The sequence below is a fragment of the Zingiber officinale genome, unplaced genomic scaffold (genome assembly GCF_018446385.1).
Source record: "Zingiber officinale cultivar Zhangliang unplaced genomic scaffold, Zo_v1.1 ctg171, whole genome shotgun sequence".
In the NCBI taxonomy this organism is placed as follows: domain Eukaryota; kingdom Viridiplantae; phylum Streptophyta; class Magnoliopsida; order Zingiberales; family Zingiberaceae; genus Zingiber; species Zingiber officinale.
This window is the reverse complement of record NW_024589861.1, coordinates 55,042-75,879: the sequence shown is the minus strand read 5'-3', so window position 1 is coordinate 75,879 and position 20,838 is coordinate 55,042. Positions and strand designations below refer to the sequence as shown.

General features: G+C 37.9%; 2 protein-coding genes and 1 pseudogene across 2 annotated transcripts; 2 read left to right on the top strand and 1 right to left on the bottom strand.

The window, feature by feature from the left end:
- The first annotated feature begins 2,136 nt into the window (after window positions 1–2,136).
- On the top strand, window positions 2,137–4,955 carry LOC122036543 (annotated as a pseudogene).
- A 7,069-nt stretch (window positions 4,956–12,024) lies between these two features.
- LOC122036540 (probable auxin efflux carrier component 1c) lies at window positions 12,025–14,344 on the bottom strand. Its single transcript, XM_042595889.1, has 5 exons — window positions 13,239–14,344; window positions 12,918–13,167; window positions 12,768–12,853; window positions 12,470–12,704; window positions 12,025–12,384 (listed from the first exon to the last, which is right to left on the bottom strand). The coding sequence occupies exons 1-5, from the start codon at window positions 14,281–14,283 to the stop codon at window positions 12,318–12,320; spliced, it is 1,683 nt and encodes a 560-aa protein (XP_042451823.1). The 5' UTR covers window positions 14,284–14,344; the 3' UTR covers window positions 12,025–12,317.
- A 1,520-nt stretch (window positions 14,345–15,864) lies between these two features.
- On the top strand, window positions 15,865–20,724 carry LOC122036542 (E3 ubiquitin-protein ligase RHF2A-like). The gene is made up of 9 exons (XM_042595891.1): window positions 15,865–16,066; window positions 16,307–16,461; window positions 16,573–16,619; window positions 17,053–17,115; window positions 17,210–17,318; window positions 17,398–17,726; window positions 17,816–17,911; window positions 17,992–18,303; window positions 20,442–20,724. The coding sequence occupies exons 2-8, from the start codon at window positions 16,330–16,332 to the stop codon at window positions 18,287–18,289; spliced, it is 1,074 nt and encodes a 357-aa protein (XP_042451825.1). The 5' UTR covers window positions 15,865–16,066; window positions 16,307–16,329; the 3' UTR covers window positions 18,290–18,303; window positions 20,442–20,724.
- Window positions 20,725–20,838: the final 114 nt, after the last annotated feature.

Below are 20,838 nucleotides of genomic sequence, written 5' to 3'. Positions count from 1 at the left end.
ATTACATTTATAACGATTCAGTCTGATTATAATCTCTTATATTTGACTTTTACATAATTATATTTGGATATATGTGTAGGTGATGTATCATGGTAAGTTTGGATATTTTGTATTTGACGTTGACTTGTCAATACTTTTGGATGTTTATGATTGTCAGTACTTGATATTTGGTTATGTTTTATTTTGTATTGAATTTTGGAGATATGGCCACTTGTTAGTATGTTTTGTATTATTTTTTAGACATTTTTATCATTTGTTTGTGAGCATATTGTATGTTGTGTTGGTTGTTGATTGTGATTAATTATGTATGATTTGTGTTTGTGTTACCATCGTTTTTGATGATTTTATTGTATAAAAATTGTATATATGATAAGTGGGAAATGCAAAACAGAGATTTCAAATTTTTTACTGCATATTGCTGACGGAATTCAATATTCCGTCAGTAATTTCTGACGGAAATCTACATTCCGTAGGTAAGTTATCGAACTGCAACACTGTATTTATGATACAATGCCTATGGAAAAGTTTATTCCGTCGGAAATCACCGACGGAATATTTAATTCCGTCGGTGATTCCCGACGGAATATTGTATTCTGTCGGTATATCACCGACGGAAAAGTTAATTCCGTCGGTGATTCCTGACGGAATATTTAATTCCGTCGGTGGTTACTGACGAAAAATTTAATTCCGTCGGGAATCACCGACTGAATTAACTTTTCCATCGGGAATCACCGACAGAATTAACTTTTCCGTCGGTGATATACCGACGGAATTTGATTCAGTCGGTAACCTCCGTTATATGCTGTTTGTCCTTTGCCGACAGGATAAGTTTTCTGTCGTTAATATATACCAACGGAATTCATACATTCCGTCTGTATTTGCCGACTAAATATAATTTCGGTCGATAAATTGAGCGCCAACCCAATTCTTCCAAATATCAAAAATTTCGTCGATAGTTTTTAATCAATATTTAAATTTATGATTTATATTTATTAAGCTTGTTTAGGCTCAATAAAAACTCGAATAAGCTCGTGAGCCATGAATATATTCGTTAAATAAAACTCGAGCTCTACTCAATTATAAACAAGATAAGTTCAAATATTCAAGAGTTCGACTCGACTCGACTAGATTACACCCTTAATTCCACCGTATCTTCGTTTTAATTGTCCATGGAAATTGATGGGAAATGGAATTAAGTCTAATTAAATAAATATAAATGGTTGACTTTCCTAGATGGATGTATAAAATTCTATAAATGAAAAGAGTGGTAAGTTAATGATTCGTAACACGACAGAAAAAATAAATAAAGGAAAAAAAATCAAAAATTATTTAGATTTATCTAGATAAATTATATATCTTCTTAAACAATGGATTAAAAATATTGTGAAAAATAGAGGAAATTTTATGAATAATTAACTTAAAAAGTCTTAACATATACGGAAACAATAGAGGACAATATGGTATTATTTATGATAGTAAAATATCTTTAAATTCTATAAAATAATGATTAAATCATATAAGTAATATATGGAGTTAGACCGGATTATTAATTGAGAATAGAGCCCTTTAGATAATGAAGGTTTAAATCTTAAGACACTAGTTTAAATTATTTGTGATGTTGATCATCCACAAAAACTCATGTTAGTTATTGATATCTAAATTATATATATATATATATATATATATATAATCATAAAAATAAGGATATTATTGTGAATATATAGTGATAAAATAATGAATATGATAATAAATGAAAAATATTAAAGAAAATATTGAATTGTATTAAGAAAATTTTAAAAATATATTTAAGATTATATAAATATATATATTTAAATGATTAATAAATATCCTAATTAAATGATACAAGAGTATGATAATTAAATATATTAATCAAGAAAAGGCACAAAAGAATAATTTAATAAAAGGAATAGTAATTATGAAAATTGCGATAAATTTAACAATTAATTGTCGTGCAAACCAATTTTTTCCCAAAGGTTATTCTAAAAAGAATAATATTTTTTTTAAAAAATAACTACATGAAATATTTTTATTAGAAAATAATTGTAAAAACATATTTGTATTTATATTTTTTAAATAATATATTATGGGCTCAACAAATGGAGAGTGAACAATGCTTTCGTTAATCGCATTCATCCGCCATTGATGGCCTCCTAAACCACTTGCAATGCTTGTGGAAATGGGGAATCGACTTCCCAGGTCAAAATGAAGGTTGAAGAAGTCTTCTCCTCTGATTCCTTGATCAATTATTAGGCTTTCATCATCAACGCTTGAGGCACGCGCCAGGGAGAACCTCTATTCGACCTAGCGTCTCCGATTCCTCCCAGGTACTGTTTTCTCCTCTATGTTTCTCTGATTCTCGATTAAATTACAAGGATTAGGCATGGATCGTGGCGATCTGTCGATGAAGATGCCGGCTTTATCAGAGTCAGCGATTGCCCATGGTTTTAGTTTGACGTTTTTTCAAGTCGATCGAGTTGTATTCCAAAGATTTTTTTTTTTTTTTTTTGACCGTCTGTGATGTCGATCTGTTTCTGACTTCTTTGGTTGCTTGTTTTTGGTTTGTTAGTTTATCGGGTTTAGGGTTTAGGGATGGAGGAGGGCGCAAAGATGGAGAAGGACTTGTCGTCAGCTGCGGCTTTTGTGGAAGGGGGCATCCAAGACGCCTGCGACGATGCCTGCAGCATATGTCTTGAAGAATTCTGCCAGAGTGATCCTTCGACAGTACGCGGTTTAGTGGATCTTTTATTGATCGGATAAAATCATCAATTTTGTTACTTAATCTGGATTTATTTATTTTTCTCATTTTTTGCATTCCTGTCGTTGCTCGTATAGGTTACTGGTTGCAAGCATGAGTTCCATCTCCAGTGCATTCTTGAGTGATAATCAACGACTTCGTTCATGACGTTGTATATTTGTTGCTAAGGACATATTATTTTTTGACGTTATGCTTGCTGCTCAGCAAGTCAGGATCTGGTCAATCGTGCACTGCAGGTATTATTAAGGTCAAAGGAACTAGGCATTCTATCATCCTGTTTCCACCTAATAAGGCATGAGCCTTATCAATTTCTAGTCATTATTAATGCTCGCACTGTTATTGCTCGGTGGTGTAAGTTTCATTCGTTATTGTAAGCTGGGCCAAGTTTCATGGGAGAAAACTTATCCATTAACTTTGTTGTTAATGTGCTTCTTAGGAAATCAGTTGTCCCTGGGTCACCGTATTACGGTAAGATATTCAGATTTTCATTTAGATATTCGTGATTCGAACCCCAACTACGATGTATTTGTAGAAATTTTTCCTCCAAATAAAAGATGTAATCATAGGATGTTAGGTTTTTGGACTGACCACAGCATGCGTTTCCCGATTTATCCTGATGATCGATTGGAAACTTTCGTAGGACTAGACTGATCATGCTAAAAATAATCAATAAAGTTAATTGAGATTATTTTTTTTTCTTATAAAATAAGTTGGCTCAATGATCTTTAGTGCACATCTCTTTCTTTTCTTCTTCATTTACAATATCAATTGCACCTAGCATGGATGCTAGTAGAACTGAGGCATTCATGCCAAGACCTTGCAAGCAGGTGCCAGCGAAGTTCCCAATGCCCCATGTGTTGGCAGTCCATCTCTTTGAAGGATCCTAGCAGGTTTCATTTGATTTGGCATAGATTGCAAAATGACAAAATCTATTAGGATAATTTCCCACATCCTCAGTTCATTGCTTAATGCTGAACATGGCAGCCAGGAACTGCTTGATGCTGTAATAAGGGAGAGGAACATTCGACTAAACAAAACACAAACAACTACTATCTTTCATCATCCGGCTCTTGGAGATTTTGAATTGCAGCATGTAGGTAGTCATGTTGATTTCATACTCATAGTTTTATCCTTTTATAGAAGATAATAAGCTTTTTGATCAATACGGCAGTTACCAGGAGATGGAAGTGAAGCTGAATTTGAAGAGCGCTTAATGCAGCACTTAGCTGCTGCAGCAGCAATGGGAAGGGTGCACCATATTTCCAGGAGAGAAGGGCATCTAGGTCGGTCAGGATTTCATCACCATCCGCAGTTTTTGATCTTCTCTCCACATCCAAATGCACCCTATGTTGGTTATCGAAACCAGCACAAAAGCCACAACCAACAGGTCCTCCATACAATTACATCTTTGTTTTCATCTGTTTCCTTGTATATTGCACTGTATGCTAGATAGTATTTGCACATTACCTACGCCAGCCAATCAGCTCCAGTCCTTCAAGACAGGCCAGGACCATCAGATATTCAATCTTTCTCAGAATCTGTGCGATCTCGTTTAAATGCTGTCTCAATGAGGTATATCATGTCCTGCTTGCTATTTTTTAAGGCCTAGACGGTCAGATGGACTGAAAATGGCCATATTGTGTTACCATCTAGGTACAAAGAGTCTATCACCAAAAGTACTCGGGGATGGGGAGAGAGGCTTTTCTCTCGTAATAGTGCTGTGCCTAATCTTATGAACTTAGAAGGCAATCAAATACACAAATTGACACAGGCTCAGGCATGGTAAATCACCTAGCAACAAGGGATAACATTGGTAGCGCTTTTTCTTCGCCTGTTGCAGTCAACTCAGCTGCAATATCAAACAATGAAGGGGTCACTGGGAATCATGTGGTCAGTCTTCCAACTGATACCTCAGCTCCTTGTCTTCCAGTCTCTAGTGCAAACTGAGTTTTATCAATCAGGTAAACTAGTATGCTGATCAGTTGTGCTAATTTGTCAAATTTAGAATATGCTGATTATTTCAGTCACAATTCAATATACGCAGTCAAAGCATGCCTCTAGAAATATATTTACTCAAATAATGGTGTATCAATGTGTAACAATTAGAATGGCACTAGCAAATCAGGAAAATGGGTTTTACTACAATAATACAATATGCATTGCAAATTACAAGTCCTCTCTCCTATGGATTGGAATTTCTTGCCACATATACCATGTTAAAGCACTTTCAGGTGGCGTTTGGTTCTTTTCTAGAAATCGGAATGAAAATGAAAATCATAGGATTGTGGAATGAGAATCGGTATGAGCATGAATTTCACTTTTAAAAATAATTTTAGTTAGTAAAATATTTTCTATCGGAATAAATCAAAAAAAAAAATTTTACCCTTAGAGAACAAAAAAAATTAATGTGAGAGAAAAATATGATGAAAGAAAAAGTGTGATAAGAGAGAAAATATGATGAAAAAATATAGAGAGAGAAAGTGTGATGAAAAAAAAGATGACAGAGTGTGATGGAAAAGAGCATAATGCAAAGAGGATGAGGAGAGAAAAATTATAATGAGAGAGAAAGTGTGATGGGAGATAATGATAAGAGAAAAAGTGTGATGAGAGAGATGGAAAAGATTGAGGAGAGAGAAAATTTGATGAAAAAAATAAGGAAAGAGAATGTGATGGGAGAGAAAGCATGATGAGAGAAAAATTGTGATGAGAGAGAATGAATAAAGAGAGTGTGTTGAAAGAAAATTAGAAGAGAGAGTGTATAATCAGATAAATTGAACAGAGAAAAAATATGATGAGAGAGAGAAAATATAATGATAGAATAAGGAGACAAAAAGTATGATGAGAGAGAAAAAGGGCAGAGAAAATAATATGAAAAAAAAATTGAATAAATATATTAAAGACATTTTGGTCTAAAACTTAATTATATTGTTATTCTCATTTCCATCAAAACTCAAGGGAGAAGGTGAGTTTCATCAGTACCAAGTTTTTGGATTTCATTCTAAAATTTTAATTTCATTCCCATCAACCAAATACAAGGTTTGAGAATGAATCCATTCTCTCATTTCCAAATCCCTAAATCAAACGCCACCTCAAATCTTTTAAGCACAATTTGACAATCCTCGATATATTTATCTATTTAATTTTCAAAATATTGTTTTAGTAAAAAAAAATTATAGAAAATATTTTAATGGAAAAGAAATTTTCAAAAAAAATTTTTTGTAGATTAAATCATCAAACAACATAAAATAAATTTTAACTCAAAATACGAACAGTAGGCATTTAAATAATTTATTTAAATATTGAAAAAATAAAATATATTAAAATTTAAAGTATGCATAAGATTAATTTTAAATTATACTAGGTATAATTTAGGAATCTAATATAAATTATTTTTTACTAGATTAATCAAAAATTTTGGTGGAACATAATTTTTATGAATTTTTCTAATTTGACCCCTATAGTTCCTGATATACCAATTTGGTCATTTGTAATTTCTAAAATTTAAATTTTGTACATCTTTCGGAGTTGCACATGCATAATCATTTTTCAAGGATTCTATTTGTTCTTTTAATTTATTATTATTATTTTTGAGTTTATCAAACAATTCTAGTAGACATGCATTAGCTAATTTTCTTTTTAAATCCATATTTTCTTTCTTTAAATTATTATTTTTAGATTTTAGTTTGCATAAACATTTAGTCATTAATGTTATTCAAGAATATAGTTGATCAAGGGGCAGAAGACATACCCCACTTACCATATCATGTTTGAAGTTGGATGTTCTCCCTTCGTTGTTGCTTTCCTCAGAAGTAGCTTCCCCTTCATTGATGCTCTCCTCGTGGTGACTTACTATGAGTGCTAGTCTGGCATACTCCTCCAGTTTGGACTCCAATGATAATTCGTCTCACGTTGCCTTCAAATTTTTGTGCTTTGGTTTGCTTAGTCCTTTGTTCTTCTCCTTCTCCTTCAGTTTCGAGCAGTTATCTTAGATGTGCCCTTCTTCTTGATAATTATAGCACATTACTTTCCATGTTCTCAGAACAAACTTCTTGGTCTACAACTTTTTAAATTTGTTAGATTTGAAAAACTTAGTGAACTTTCTTACCATGAAGGTTGCTTCGTCTTCGTTAATCGATAAGTCTGAATTGGGTACGCTCCTCTAGGCTTGCAGTGCTAGGTTTTGACTTAGTCATTTTCTTTGTCATGCACACCGAGACTCGTATAATTTGAAAGTAAAAAAAGATTTTCTAGTGTACTTACCTCGAGGTCTTTGGAGATATAGTAGAAGTCTACTATATATGTTCATTCCGGTGTTCTCGAGAATACATTTAAAGCATACCTTTGCGCGTCCGGATTAGTTTTCGTTTCTCCGATGTTTGTTAATCCAGTGATTAGCTCCTTATTCTTCCATGTAGATGAGCAATTGATTCACCTTCTTCCATCCAGAGGTTGTTGATTTGGTTCCGGAGCAGGTCCCGTCTCGCGAGCTTTGCTTCGGATGTTCCTTTGTGTAGCTCCATGAACTTCTCCCAAAGATCTTTTGCTGAGTTGTAATCTCTAATTCGACTAACTTCGGGTGGAAGTACGCTCAGCAGGTGAAACTTAGCTCGTTCGTTTGTCACGAAGTCGGCTTGTTCCTTTTTGGTCCACCGGGATTCCTCCTTTTCGGCTCCTTATTAGTCATTGAGGGCTACAAAATTATATTTGATTATTAATAATAATTCAAAATCAGTTTTAAAAAATACCTCTATTCGTTTCTTTTATATCGCGAACTCCTCTCTAACTTAGGCGGGTAGATGTTGGGTCCAGCCATCATCTTTGTACTTCAATTGACGGTTAGTCTTTTTGAAGCAGTTGAACTCTGATACCACTTGTTGGTGCAGATAGACCTATAAGAGGGGGGAGGTGAATTGCCCTAAAAAAAATAAACCAACACCTTTCCCTATCTTTCAACTTCGTTAGAAAGTACAATTAAATTAAAGCTGAAATAAACTGAACAACTAGAAAAGTATAAGTAAGAATGCCAGAATTACTTGGTTACAGCATAGGTGGTTGTTAATCCAAAGCAGAAGAAAAGCATAAGAAAATCTCCTTCTTTGAAGGCGGAGAAGTCTCTTACACTCGTTGGATGTTCAGAAATAAATTAGGAAATCAATACATGAGTTGTTAAATATTTGCTAGGTATAGGGGTCTTTTTATAACTTCTGGAAAATGTTATTCGCAGCTTGAAGGCGCCTTCGACGTGGTCCAAGACGCCTTCCATAAGGCAGATCAACTCCCAAAGGTTGATCTCTTCGCGTGGGTGATGCTCTGGCTAATCGGAGTTGAGCTCACCTGAACCTAACTCCGACTTTCTCCTTGAGCAGACTTCCTCCTTGGCTTCTCGTCCCTTGAACGTCGTGCATGTCCTCCTCGTCCACCGGTGCACTCCTTCACAACATCTCGTTCCTCGGATGCATCAAGCCCGTCAGCTCCTTTTTCCATGCCATCATTCTCGCTAGCTACATCTTCTACTTGACTTCTTATGTTCCTAAGCTCCTGCACACTTATGGTCAGTTTACTGGAGAAAACGAAAACCAAAACTAAGAAAAAGTTTCCACAGTGGAAAAGTTTCCGTCGTTTACTTCATTAAAATTTTCAGATGGAAGAGAAACACAATCCATCAATGAATGGTTTTGGAGCCAAAATTGATCACCTCAAAATTGAACGAAAATCAGCGGATGGAAAAAAATGACGTATATACCCCTTTTCATTCACAAAATTACACCATATACAAAAAAAAATGACACATGTACCCTTTTTCACTCATAAAATTATACCATGTACCTAAAAAAATGACGCATGTATAATTTTTTATTTACAAATTAAGTTACGTTGCATGTATCCATCTTCCTCTATCAAGATAAACAAACATAGAAGGAAGGGATTTCTTTACCCTTTCTCTTCTCTTCCTCTGAGGCCCTTCTTCATCCGCGCTTTAGAGTAAATAGAGCATTAGACACAAGGATTAAATACATAGGATCTGACTTAACTTAGTTGACCACATCAAGACTACCACGGGGTACTTACAGAGTCTATCGACTCCGAGCTAGCCTTACCTTTGGATTTCGATGTTGGATCAGAGCAGATGGTGGAGAAAGGGACCGTAGGGCCAGTTTGTGCTGGCGACAGATAAGATAGAGGCTTCATGACGATTGCGTCGGATGGCAACTAGGAGAGCGAAGGGGTCTGGTCGGAGGATGGGGGAGTTGGCTCGCCAGTTGCTCTCTTGGAAGTAGCAAAAGTGCAGCTTTCTCCCCATTCTGAAGGTGGCCAATTTGTATATGCGGCAGCAGAAGTTTGGGGACGGAAGTGGCCGAGCGGGTAGTATCTTTTGTATGGAGTCTTTTGTGGTGTTGGCACTAAATCAATGACTCTACGGAAGTTGTCGACTTCGAAGGCATCTCTACAGGCACCAATGAGGGCCGCTCGAGAGGTAGCTCGCCAGTGTTGGCAACAACGTCACTCCTCACTACTCAGCTCGCTTCTCCTTCACCGGTTTACGCTTCCGAGGTCCCAATCGGCAATAGCCCATGGCTCTCTAGCTTGTCAACTCCATGAGTTTCCAACTCTTCCACAGTTAACTTAGTGAAGCCGCTGAGTAAAACCCTAAACATCACTTTTGTTGCAGAAGAGAAGAAAAAATCAGTTAGACCCAAAAATAAGAAAAGGAAAAGCGGCGCACCAAAAGTGCAGGGCAGTTGAGTGTGGACAGGACTTAGCACAAACATATACAAAACACCCTTCAATAGCAACTTGTGTATGTGATATTTCAGGCCGGCCAGCTACGCTGCGGCTTGGAGGTAGGTCGGCTCCCACCAATATCCTCTTAGCTCGAGGGAGTTAGGTAGCTGCATTTGCCAGTCGGTCGGGAAGCCAACTCAACCGGGAAGTTGGATGTAGAAGTAGTGGGACTTCCAGCCCTTGTTGGAGGAGGATATTTTATCAAAGTACACAACGCTGACCTAGCTTAGAAGAGGAAGACACCTAGTTTGGACTGCTTAGGGTAATAAAAATAATGGACAATATGAGGATTAAGAGGAATCTTATACAAGCAGAGTAGTATTACTACTCCGCGTAGTAGCCTAAAGGAGTTAGGCACTAGTTGTTACAACGGAATATGGAAATATCTACAAACTTCGACAAAAAAAGGATGGATTGGAAAATGGAGTCCGATGTAGAACTAATCCTTGAAAAATGTTAGAAACCCTTCAGGAGGGGTATTGGGGTGATCATAGGTAGACGAGATGGCAATCTTGTGATCACGAGAGATATAATAGAGCATTGTCATTTGATCCACTTCGTCGCCATTAAAATCCGACAAAGTGGAGGTATACCACAGTCTGGAGATTGCCGGAGGGGGAGAAGGAGAACGAGCCATAGGAAGATCGAAGATCGAAAGTGAAAAGGAGAAGGAACTTACTGGATGAGAATCACCGGTGACTAGAAGCAGAGAGCAAAGAAGTAGACGAAGACAAAGGCAAAGGCAAAGAAGAAAGCGATGTTGTGCCGATGAGAGCAGAGGGTTTAAAAACCCTGTCGTTGATTATTCAGAATCGTTCGATCAAAGATTTAGAAAAATGAGACTCGATCTTTGTCGTCCCAATTCAAAAAGGCAGTTGTCGCATCGAATCCTAACAGTTGTCTGTTACATCAGACATTCGACGGCATGAAAACGTGACACATGACATTCAATCATAGGTGACATTAATGAGGAATGGAAATAATCAGTAGGCGCACAATAAAAAAACATGCTCGGTATGCTTTATATTAATGGCAAAGGATTTAGCGATTTCCAAGAAATCATGATGGTGTCAACAGTAATTAAAAGACACTATGAGTATTGGAGGTCGCTCAGGAAAGAAATCAGAAAAGAGATAACAAACAGCTAAGTGTCGCCTACATTCGAGCCGAGCGACGTCAACCTCGGAGTCTCCCAACCAGGAAGAAATAAGTTTTCTTAGGAGTTGTATGAGTAGTAATTGTTCAAGCCGAGCGACGATTCAGATAGCAAAGTGTCCGGTCGAGTAGAAGAGTTGTAGAAAATACTAAGTGTCCAGTTAATCAGGCTTGAATTTTCGTTCGACTAGACTTAAGGGGAAGACTTGTAATACAGTGATAAAGAGGGGTCCACCCAAAACCGGGCCAAAGAAGTAAGGACTGACTAACGTGGAGGTCAAAGTCAAACGGTTAAAGCCGCAGGGTTGATCGAATCGTGAGATTACGAATTGCGAACCAGGCAGGGTTAGTCGAGCGGGCTCTCGGCGTCGGTTGGATGTGAAAAGCCGACCAGACCGTCCAAACGACTGTCCTCTGAAAAATACAGATGAGGTTAAGAACTAAATACTAAGTTACCCGACCCACCATCCTTGCTGATTTGACCTAAGGGTCGATCGAATACAGTACGCCTCTCCACAACATGAAAACTGAGTGAAGAACAAGTCAATAGCTATATTCTATACGGCCGAGTTGGCGATATACCTGTTGAGTGGTCGTCGGTCAACTTATAGCGGAACTTAGATATCTGTCATATCGTACGATTTTGAAAGTTTATGCTGAAAATGACAGAGAATATGCCGTCAACAAATCGTCCTTTAGACACTTCCAGTCTGTCAAGTCACAACTATTTGCAGGCTCGTTTAAGGAAAGAGGTCAGGGGCATTTTATGGCCTATCATTTTTTAGGAAAGTTTTGGGAAACATGTTAATGCTTTGAGATGCGTGAATAATGCAACGGTGACATTATAAAAGAGGTCTCCATCTACAGGCGGAGATATAGGATGCTTCTTATTTGCACGTGTTGTTTGCTACAGTTCACTACTTTCTTCTCTGAGACTGACCACTAACTTGTGCGTTGGAGGGCAAACACCGAAGATCCCTTTCCTGACCTGATACTAACGCTCCTTGTGTTCCAAAATTATGCGGAGTCTTCATCGAGTCAACAATAAAGTCACACCCTAACTTATTATCTTCACTGATTTCGAACAATATCATATAATATTATGTGATCATATAATATTATGTGAATGCTACAATAATGTGAAAGAATATGATTAAGAAAATAATTTAACTCTGTGTTTTTCTCTCTCAATATTGCTTTCACGAAACAACTTAGCTATAGCCATTACAAAAAAAAAAGAAGTCTAAAGCAACTTGATTTCTTTCTAAGCATTCAATCAAATTAGGCTAGGCTAGCTTAATGAAGGCCAATGCAATTTGATTTACAATTCCAACAGTGCAATTTGTTCTGGGAAAGGCACAAGTTTCTCTGCGTTCTTTTGCGAGGCAAAAGGAAGGGATGGCCACATAAACATGTGCCGAACAATCAAAACGAAGGCATTACATGGGCACATGAACAAGAAGGCCCGGTCTCTCGCACATGGCAAACATAAAACAATGACAATTATAGGATAGAGCTTGAAGAAGGCCTGTTCGATCGACAACAAAACCAGGTCGGTAAAGCTGCATCTAATTGTAATAGTGAGTGAGTTAGAAGATCGGTTTCATAGGCCCAAGAGGATGTAGTAAACCAGCGCTACGGGCACAGTAACGATCATCCCTGTGATCACTCTGTCACAAAGTTTCAAGCAAGGAGTTGATTAATTGACGATGAAGAAGATGAGAGAAGAAGGGCAAGAGATCGGTATGTGCTCACGCTGTGCTGAGAATGTCCGCGTGCAAATTGTACTCTTTCGCGAACACGAAGGAAACAACACTGCAAGGCATAGCTGCCTGGACAATGGCGATCCGCAAGAGATCGCCGCGCAGGCCGAATGCTGCTGAGGGTATGGCCATGACGGCTGGGCCGAGGAGGAACTTCAGGACCATGCCGTATATCGCGAGCTTGTACCCGCATGCTATGAGTCTCGATTGCAGCGCCATGAACATACCTGCGAATTGTAATTGTTAAGTAGCGAAATTAATGCAGGAAACAGGGGATTTTGGAGACTGACCGAGGCCGAACATGGCCATGCCGAGGCCGGTATTCTGGATCAATTCCAAGGACTTATCTATGATCCTGGGGAGCTCCAAGTCCCACCTACAGTCAATAATTAGACTCACGATCCTGTGAATTTGCGAGATTGGTTTATGTGGCTATATACCTGAATTTTACGAGAGACCAGATGAGGCCGATCAAGGTGGAATAGGTAATGGGATTTCTGATGAGCTTCCGCCCGGCCATGGTCAGGATGAGCTTCATCATCACGACTGTCGGCGGCATGGCCGTTACTTCCCCGGGGCATCTTTTGTCGGCGGTCGCCTCCTCTTTGGTCTTCCCATCGCCTCCTTGGTGAGGTGGAGCTGTTTCGTCTTCCTCGAACGTTTTGTTGTTGATGCTTAACTCCTCTGGCACTAGATCATCCAATGTGCGTTGGTTAATGCTGGAACAAGATAGTTAATCGAGAAAAGGTGGTATTTTATACATTCGGCCGTAGTAACTGCTGCTGTGACTTGGTGCTCCGCTGCCGGCGACTTTCTGAACGCGTGGATGGCTGGTGAAGCACTGAAGCTCCGCGTGAACATGTGAAGGTCCTTATTCCCGCCGTTCGCTGCTTTTTGGAGGTGGGGCTGTCGGCTGGCCGCCCCTGTGAGTGAGGTAGTGGAGACGGAAGGATTTGGCGTCGGCTGAGGAGAGCTATACGGCATTTGGTGGCGGAACCTTGGCAACCGGGTGTTGAGCTTGGCCTCACTATAGCTCGATGACCGCCGCGCCCCTTCGCCGGAGGGGTAGCGCAACGACTGCTGCCGGTAGATATCATCGTTGGAGAAGCTGGAGGTAAAATCGAAGGAATTGCGTGAGTGGTTGAGGTCGGATCTGAAAGCGCTGGATCGCCGGACGACAACGTGGAGCTTGCCGTCGTCATCGACGCAGGACTCTGTCTCGATCGGGTCGTCGACGTCGAGGTTGCCCAGGGAAACGACCTCGGGGTCGACAGTGATTGAAGCGATAGCGCCAGAGGACGCGCCGGGGAACTGATCAGCGATCATGATCTTCGCGGCCCGGCACTCTAAGAGGATGAGCAGAAGCGTGAACCAGACGATGCACTGCATGACGATGATCTGCGACAGGAGAGGGGCTGAGCCATCGCCGTACATGCTTAGGAACAGGGGAATGCCGATGACGAGGGTGTTGGGGAGGGTGGAGATGGAGAAGATGGTGATGGTCCAGTCAAGTCCGGCCCGGCGACCGCCGACGAGGGCCCAGACGGCCAGCGCTGCCAGGACGATGAGCTTCTGGATGACATCGGCCATGATGAAGCGAAAGTTCATGTTGTAAGGGTCATTCTTTGAGATGAAGTCGAAGGACAGGAATGGAACCACGAAGAGAGCCACGTAACGGTTGATTCCGGCGCACTGCTCCGGCGAGAAGACTCTCCACCACCTCACCGAGCCATACGCCAGGATCATCGCCACGTACAGCGGCACCATTGCCACCATCACCTCGTAGAATTCCTTCCCGGAAATCATCTTAAAACCTTCGCCTGCTTCTTGATTTACAGCACAAGAGAAGGATAAGACTCCTCTCCTCCCCCTCGCTTCTCCCTCGGCCTCTGCCTCTCCTCGCAAAGAAATAGGTCTTTATTCTGGTCATCTTACCAATACGTCCCTACTTTTTAAAATAGTTTATGATTGGTAATTGAAACTATCATCCAACGCTAGATAATTTTCAAAATATCTCTTGAAATTTTTTTTGTATTATTAAAATATTCCTTCATAAAAAAATGAAATAGGTCTTTATTCTGGTCATCTTACCAATACGTCCCTACTTTTTAAAATAGTTTATGATTGGTAATTGAAACTATCATCCAACGCTAGATAATTTTCAAAATATCTCTTGAAATTTTTTTTGTATTATTAAAATATTCCTTCATAAAAAAATGATATTTGAAATTTAAATTGGAATGTTTTAATAATTAAAACGTTTGGAAGTGTTTCATTATCAATTGAATGTTGACGGATATTTCGAATTGGAGAATTTTCAGGCTATTCTTGGGAAAGGAGACTACATCCGTGTGTTTTACTTATCCATATTTATGAATTTAAGAATAAAAAAATAAAATCATTATTTTATTTACTTGAAAAGAGGTAGAAAAGGAGCAATTGGTTAATTCCACCGTATCTTTGAGTATTAATTGTCCATGGAAATTGAGAAAAATAGAGGAAATTTTATGAATAATTACCTTAAAAAGTCTTAACATATACGGAAAACAGTAGGGTATTATTTATGATTGTAAAATATCTTTAAATTTTAAAAATAATTTTTATAAAATAATGATTAAATCATATAGGTCATACATGAAGTTATGCCGGAATATTAATTCAGAATATAACCCTCGAGTTATGGTCTGATGGTAAATGTTGGATAGAGCTTTTTAGAAGGCTTTAAATCTTACATATGACACATTATACTTGACTAGTTTGAATTTTTTGTGATGTTGGATAGTCCACTAGAACTCATGTCCGTGCCATTTGATAGAATTATATATTAAAAAAATCATAAGAATAAGGATATTAAAATGAATATATAGTGATAAAATAATGAATATGATAATAAATGAAAAATATTTAAGAAAAATATTGAATTGTATTAAGAAAAAATTTAAAAAATTATATTTAAGATTATATAAATATCTATTTAAATGATTAATAAACATCTTAATTAAATGATACGGACTATGATAATTATATATATTAATTGAAGAAAGGCACAAAAGAATAATTTAATAAAAGGAATAGTAATTATGAAAATTGTGATAAATTTAACAATTAATTGTCGTGCAAACCAATTTGTTCCAAAGGTTATTCTAAAAAGAATAATATATTTTTAAAAAAAATAACTGCAGAGATATTTTTTATTAAAAATAATTGTAAAAATATATTTCTATTTATATTTTTTAAATAATATATTATGGGCTGACAAATGGAGAGTGAACAAGGCCCAACAAATGGTGAGTTGAGTGGCCCACAAGAGCACGGAGCTTAGAGGGCCAATTAGCTGACGACAACTCAACCTGATAAATCTCATTGAGCGAAACAATGCTTTCGTTAATCGCATTCATCGGCCATTGATGACCTCCTAAACCACTTGCAATGCTCGTGGAAATGGGGAATCGGCTTCCCAGGTCAAAATGAAGGTGGAAGAAGTCTCCTCCTCTGATTACTTGATCAATTATTAGGCGCTCATCATCAACGCTCGAGGCACGCGCCAGGGAGAGCCTCTATTCGACCTAGCGTCTCCGATTCCTTCCAGGTACTGTTTTCTCCGCTATGTTTCTCTGATTCTCGATTAAATTACAAGGATTAATCATGGATCGTGGCGATCTATCCATGAAGATGCCGGCTTTATCAGAGTCAGCGATAGCCCCATGGTTTTAGTTTGACGTTTTTTCAAGTCGATCGAGTTGTATTCCAAAGATTTTTTTTTTTTTTTGACCGTCTGTGATGTCGATCTGTTTCTGACTTCTTTGGTTGCTTGTTTTTGGTTTGTTAGTTTATCGGGTTTAGGGTTTAGGGATGGAGGAGGGCGCAAAGATGGAGAAGGACTTGTCGTCAGCTGCGGCTTTTGTGGAAGGGGGCATCCAAGACGCCTGCGACGATGCCTGCAGCATATGTCTTGAAGAATTCTGCCAAAGTGATCCTTCGACAGTACGCGGTTTAGTGGATCTTTTATTGATCGGATAAAATCATCAATTTTGTTACTTAATCTGGATTTATTTATTTTTCTCATTTTTTGCATTGCTGTCGTTGCTCGTATAGGTTACTGGTTGCAAGCATGAGTTCCATCTCCAGTGCATTCTTGAGTGGTAATCAACGACTTTGTTCATGATGTTGTATATTTGTTGCTAAGGACCGATTATTTTAGTCGTTATGCTTGCTGCTCAGCAAAGTCAGGATCTTGTCGACCGTGCACTGCAGGTCTTATTAAGGTCAAAGGAAATATGCATTCCATGATCCTGTTTCCACCTAATAAGGCATGAGCCTTATCAATTTCTAGTCATTATTAATGCTCTCACTGTTGTTGCTCAGTGGTGTAAGATTCAGTCGTTATTGTAAGCTAGGCCAAGTTTCATTGTATTTTATCCATTAACTTGGTTGTTAATGTGCTTCTTCGGAAATAAGTTGGCTCAATGATCTTTAGTGCACATCTCTTTCTTTTCTTCTTCATTTACAATATCAATAGCACCTAGCATGGATGCTAGTAGAACTGAGGTATTCATGCCAAGAATTTGCAAGCAGGTGCCAGAGGAGTTCCCAATGCCCCATGTGTTGGCAGTCCATCTCTTTGAAGGATCCTACCAGGTTTCATTTGATTTGGCATAGATTGCAAAATGACAAAATCTATTAGGATAATTTCCCATATCCTCAGTTCATTGTTTAATGCTGAACATGGCAGCCAGGAACTGCTTGATGCTGTAATAAGGGAGAGGAACATTAGACTAAACAAAACACAAACAACTACTATCTTTCATCATCCAGCTCTTGGAGATTTTGAATTGCAGCATGTAGGTAGTCATGTTAATTTCATACTTCATAGTTTTATCCTTCTATAGAAGATAATAAGCTTTTTGATCAATACTGCAGTTACCAGGAGGTGGAAGTGAAGCTGAATTTGAAGAGCGCTTAATGCAGCACTTAGCTGCTGCAGCAGCAATGGGAAGGGTGCACCATATTTCCAGGAGAGATGGGCATCGTGGTCGGTCAGGATCTCATCCCCATCCACAGTTTTTGATCTTCTCTCCACATCCAAATGCACCCTATGTTGGTTATCGATCTTCCTCTTCTGCACAAGAAGAAAACGAACCAACTGCCTCAACAGAAGAAACACACCCGATCTCAATTCAAGCCGAACAGAATGATGCAATAGCATCAGAAACCAGCACCAACCATAGCAGACCCAGTACCACCAACAGGTCCTCCATACAATTACATCTTTGTTTTCATCTGTTTCCTTGTATATTGCATTGTATGATAAATAGTATTTGCACATTACCTACGCCAGCCAATCAGTTCCAGTCCTTCAAGACAGGCCAGGACCATCAGATTTTCAATCTCTCTCAGAATCTGTGCGATCTCGTTTAAATGCTGTCTCAATGAGGTATATAATGTCTTGCTTGCCATTTTTTAAGGCCTAGACGGTCAGATGGACTGAAATGGCCATATTGTGTTACCATCTAGGTACAAAGAGTCTATCAGCAAAAGTACTCGGGGATGGAGAGAGAGGCTTTTCTCTCGTAATAGTGCTGTGCCTAATCTTACTTCTGAACTTAGAAGGCAACCAAATACACAAATTGACACAGGCTCAGGCATGGTAAATCACCTAGCAACAAGGGATAACAGTGCTAGTGCTTTTGCTTCACCTGTTGCGGTCAACTCAGCTGCAATATCAAACGATGAAGGGGTCACTGGGAATCATGTGGTCAGTCTCCCAACTGATACCTCAGCTCCTTGTCTTCCAGCCTCCAGTGCAAACTGAGTTTTATCAATCAGGTAAACTAGTATGCTGATTAGTTGTGCTAATTTGTCAAATTTAGAATATGCTGATTATTTCAGTCACAATTCAATATACACAGTCAAAGCATGCCTATAGAAATAAATTTGATCAAATAATGTAGTATCAATGTGTAACAATTAGAATGGCACTAGCAAATCAGGAAAATGGGTTTTACTACAATAATACTATATGCATTGCAAATTACAAGTACGTTTTCCTATGGACTGGAATTTCTTGCCACAGATACCATGTTAAAGCACTTTCAGATCTTTTAAGCACAATTTGGCAACCCTTGATATATTTATTTATGAGGCTGTTCCCAATCTGCTATGAATCATCTTGTTTTGTTACCAGATACCTAGACACTAAATTTATCTATAACGAGGGTTCTTTTACATATAGAGATACGTGGCAAACTCCATTCCTTTTCATTATCTTTTTCAGTGCAGCTTTTCTTGAAAATAATATGAGGAAATGAGCTGTGAAATTCCTCAAGAAATTTCTTTTTCCTTGGAGGCCTTGTCCAATCTAGTGTCTTCACAATTTCTCAGAATTTTAATCCTCTAAATGATATTGCAGTGGTGTGAATATTATTCTGCTCTAAATTATCCAACAGTTATGAAGTTAACAAGCAGCTCAAAGGGAGAACTACTACTAAAATATCTTGAAAAAGATAGTATTTGTTAGAGCAATTAGGTATTGAAAGAATTAAAAATTCTTTTTGTACAATTACAAATTTTTTTAGAACTTATAATGTTTTAATCCACCACTAAGATGGCCCAATTGAGGACCAGGACAATGCAAAGTGTTCTCAACGTTCATCATCTAGTGTGTGTGTTACAATGACAGGTCCTTTTGGAACCTAAGAGCGTTTGAATCCATTGATAAGATGGCCCACCTGATGACTACGACAATTTAAAGTGCTCTCAACAGTGAACTCCTGGTCTACTTGGCAAATTCGATGTCATGACGATAAATAGTACCAAGTATTAAAAGAGACTTATATTTAAAATATCTTGCATGGCTCTAAGAGCCTTTGGAAAAAATGACCATTTGCCTACTTTCTTGTTTGAATAGCTTGAAGTGAACAAGACATCATTATTCAACAGTGACTTGTAAAATTTGAATTGTGGTTATAAATCAATTTAGAACTTGTTTGTGGCCACCAATTAGACCATTATGTAAGGTGATAGCTTAATTAAATTGAAGTATTAGTTTAATGAGATTGAGGTGTAGCTGTTTCTAGCTGCATTAAAAATTGATTTGCTGACTTACTCAGATATGGAGTTAGCTTAACTAAATTTTGGTGCTAGCTTAGTTGATCAAGATTTAATTTTAAGTGTTTTAATATAGACTAAATTTGATGTTTTTTTAGGTTCCATTTTATTAAAGACTCAATTTAGGGTGTGTTTCTACTTGATTTTACTAGATTTTTAGTGTTGATGATATTTTAGCTATTTATATTAGAGGAAATGGTGTTCATGAAATGACTACAAGTCTATCATGCTAGGCTTCAGATTGATGGAATTGAGCAATCCAAAAGTTGACTGACAAAGCACTTAGATCTTCAGTTGAAAGATATTTGGAGTTCTAGAGTACAATTTTGTTGATTTTAGAGCTTCAGATTGATGGAATTGAGCAATCCAAAAGTTGACTGACAAAGCACTTAGATCTTCAACTGAAAGATATTTGGAGTTCTAGAGTACAATTTTGTTGATTTTAGAGTTACTGTGAAATGATGATTCCGTTTGACAAGAGAAATTTTTTTTTTTCTACTACTCTTTTAACACATTACCTTTTCACCAAATCCGTTCTATTTTGCGTTTTATCTTCTGGATGTTAGGATTTTGCTCCTCAGTGCTGTTTTCATGACTGTTATAGTTCCTAAGCAGTCGCATAACTAACCTGGCATTTTGTTTGATTTAGGTAGCACAAATTGTGAGTTTTATAGTGTGTGTATCTCAACAATCTTCTCAGATTTTTGACCTACAACAATGAATCTGTATCATCTAGATTCAATGTTTCTTATGCTAAGAATGCTTCTGCATATATGACTGGTCATTGATACATGTATTCCCTTGCTCTTTAATTTTCCTCCTCTTGCATCTCGTTCATGAACCAAGATGTTGTGCAGATATCCTGTCCAATACAGTGCTTATGGATGGAATTCAAAGTGACCAAAGAAATGTCATGAAATGGGTATTCTGTTTCGATGTTGTAAGTTTGCCTACTGTCTGTTATTAGGTCAAATATGTCATCTATTGTTGAGGAATCTGTCTCCATGAATAAACAGCTACATTGCTTTGTCTATACACACTTATGATTAATGTATGTTACTGAATTGTAAGCATAGTTGTGTTTATGTATCTGTCCTTTTCGAGGTTACTGAAAGTATATGCCACAAAAAGATTTGTATTTGGGAGATCTTGTTCCTCTATTCATTGTATCATGCTCATTAAACAGCAGGTTGACACCGGTTTAAAAGTTTTAGCATTGAGAGCATTTTACTTGATAATTGAAAATGATTAGAA

Coding starts and splice junctions, on each gene's coding strand:
- LOC122036540 (XM_042595889.1), bottom strand. CDS start 14,283: ATGATTTCCGGGAAGGAATTCTACGAGGTGATGGTGGCAATGGTGCCG. Junction 13,168..13,238: donor AGCAGTTACTACGGCCGAAT/GTATAAAATACC, acceptor TGGATGATCTAG/TGCCAGAGGAGTTAAGCATC. Junction 12,705..12,767: donor CATGGCCATGTTCGGCCTCG/GTCAGTCTCCAA, acceptor TACAATTCGCAG/GTATGTTCATGGCGCTGCAA.
- LOC122036542 (XM_042595891.1), top strand. CDS start 16,330: ATGGAGGAGGGCGCAAAGATGGAGAAGGACTTGTCGTCAGCTGCGGCT. Junction 16,462..16,572: donor GCCAAAGTGATCCTTCGACA/GTACGCGGTTTA, acceptor TTGCTCGTATAG/GTTACTGGTTGCAAGCATGA. Junction 17,912..17,991: donor TTAAATGCTGTCTCAATGAG/GTATATAATGTC, acceptor GTTACCATCTAG/GTACAAAGAGTCTATCAGCA.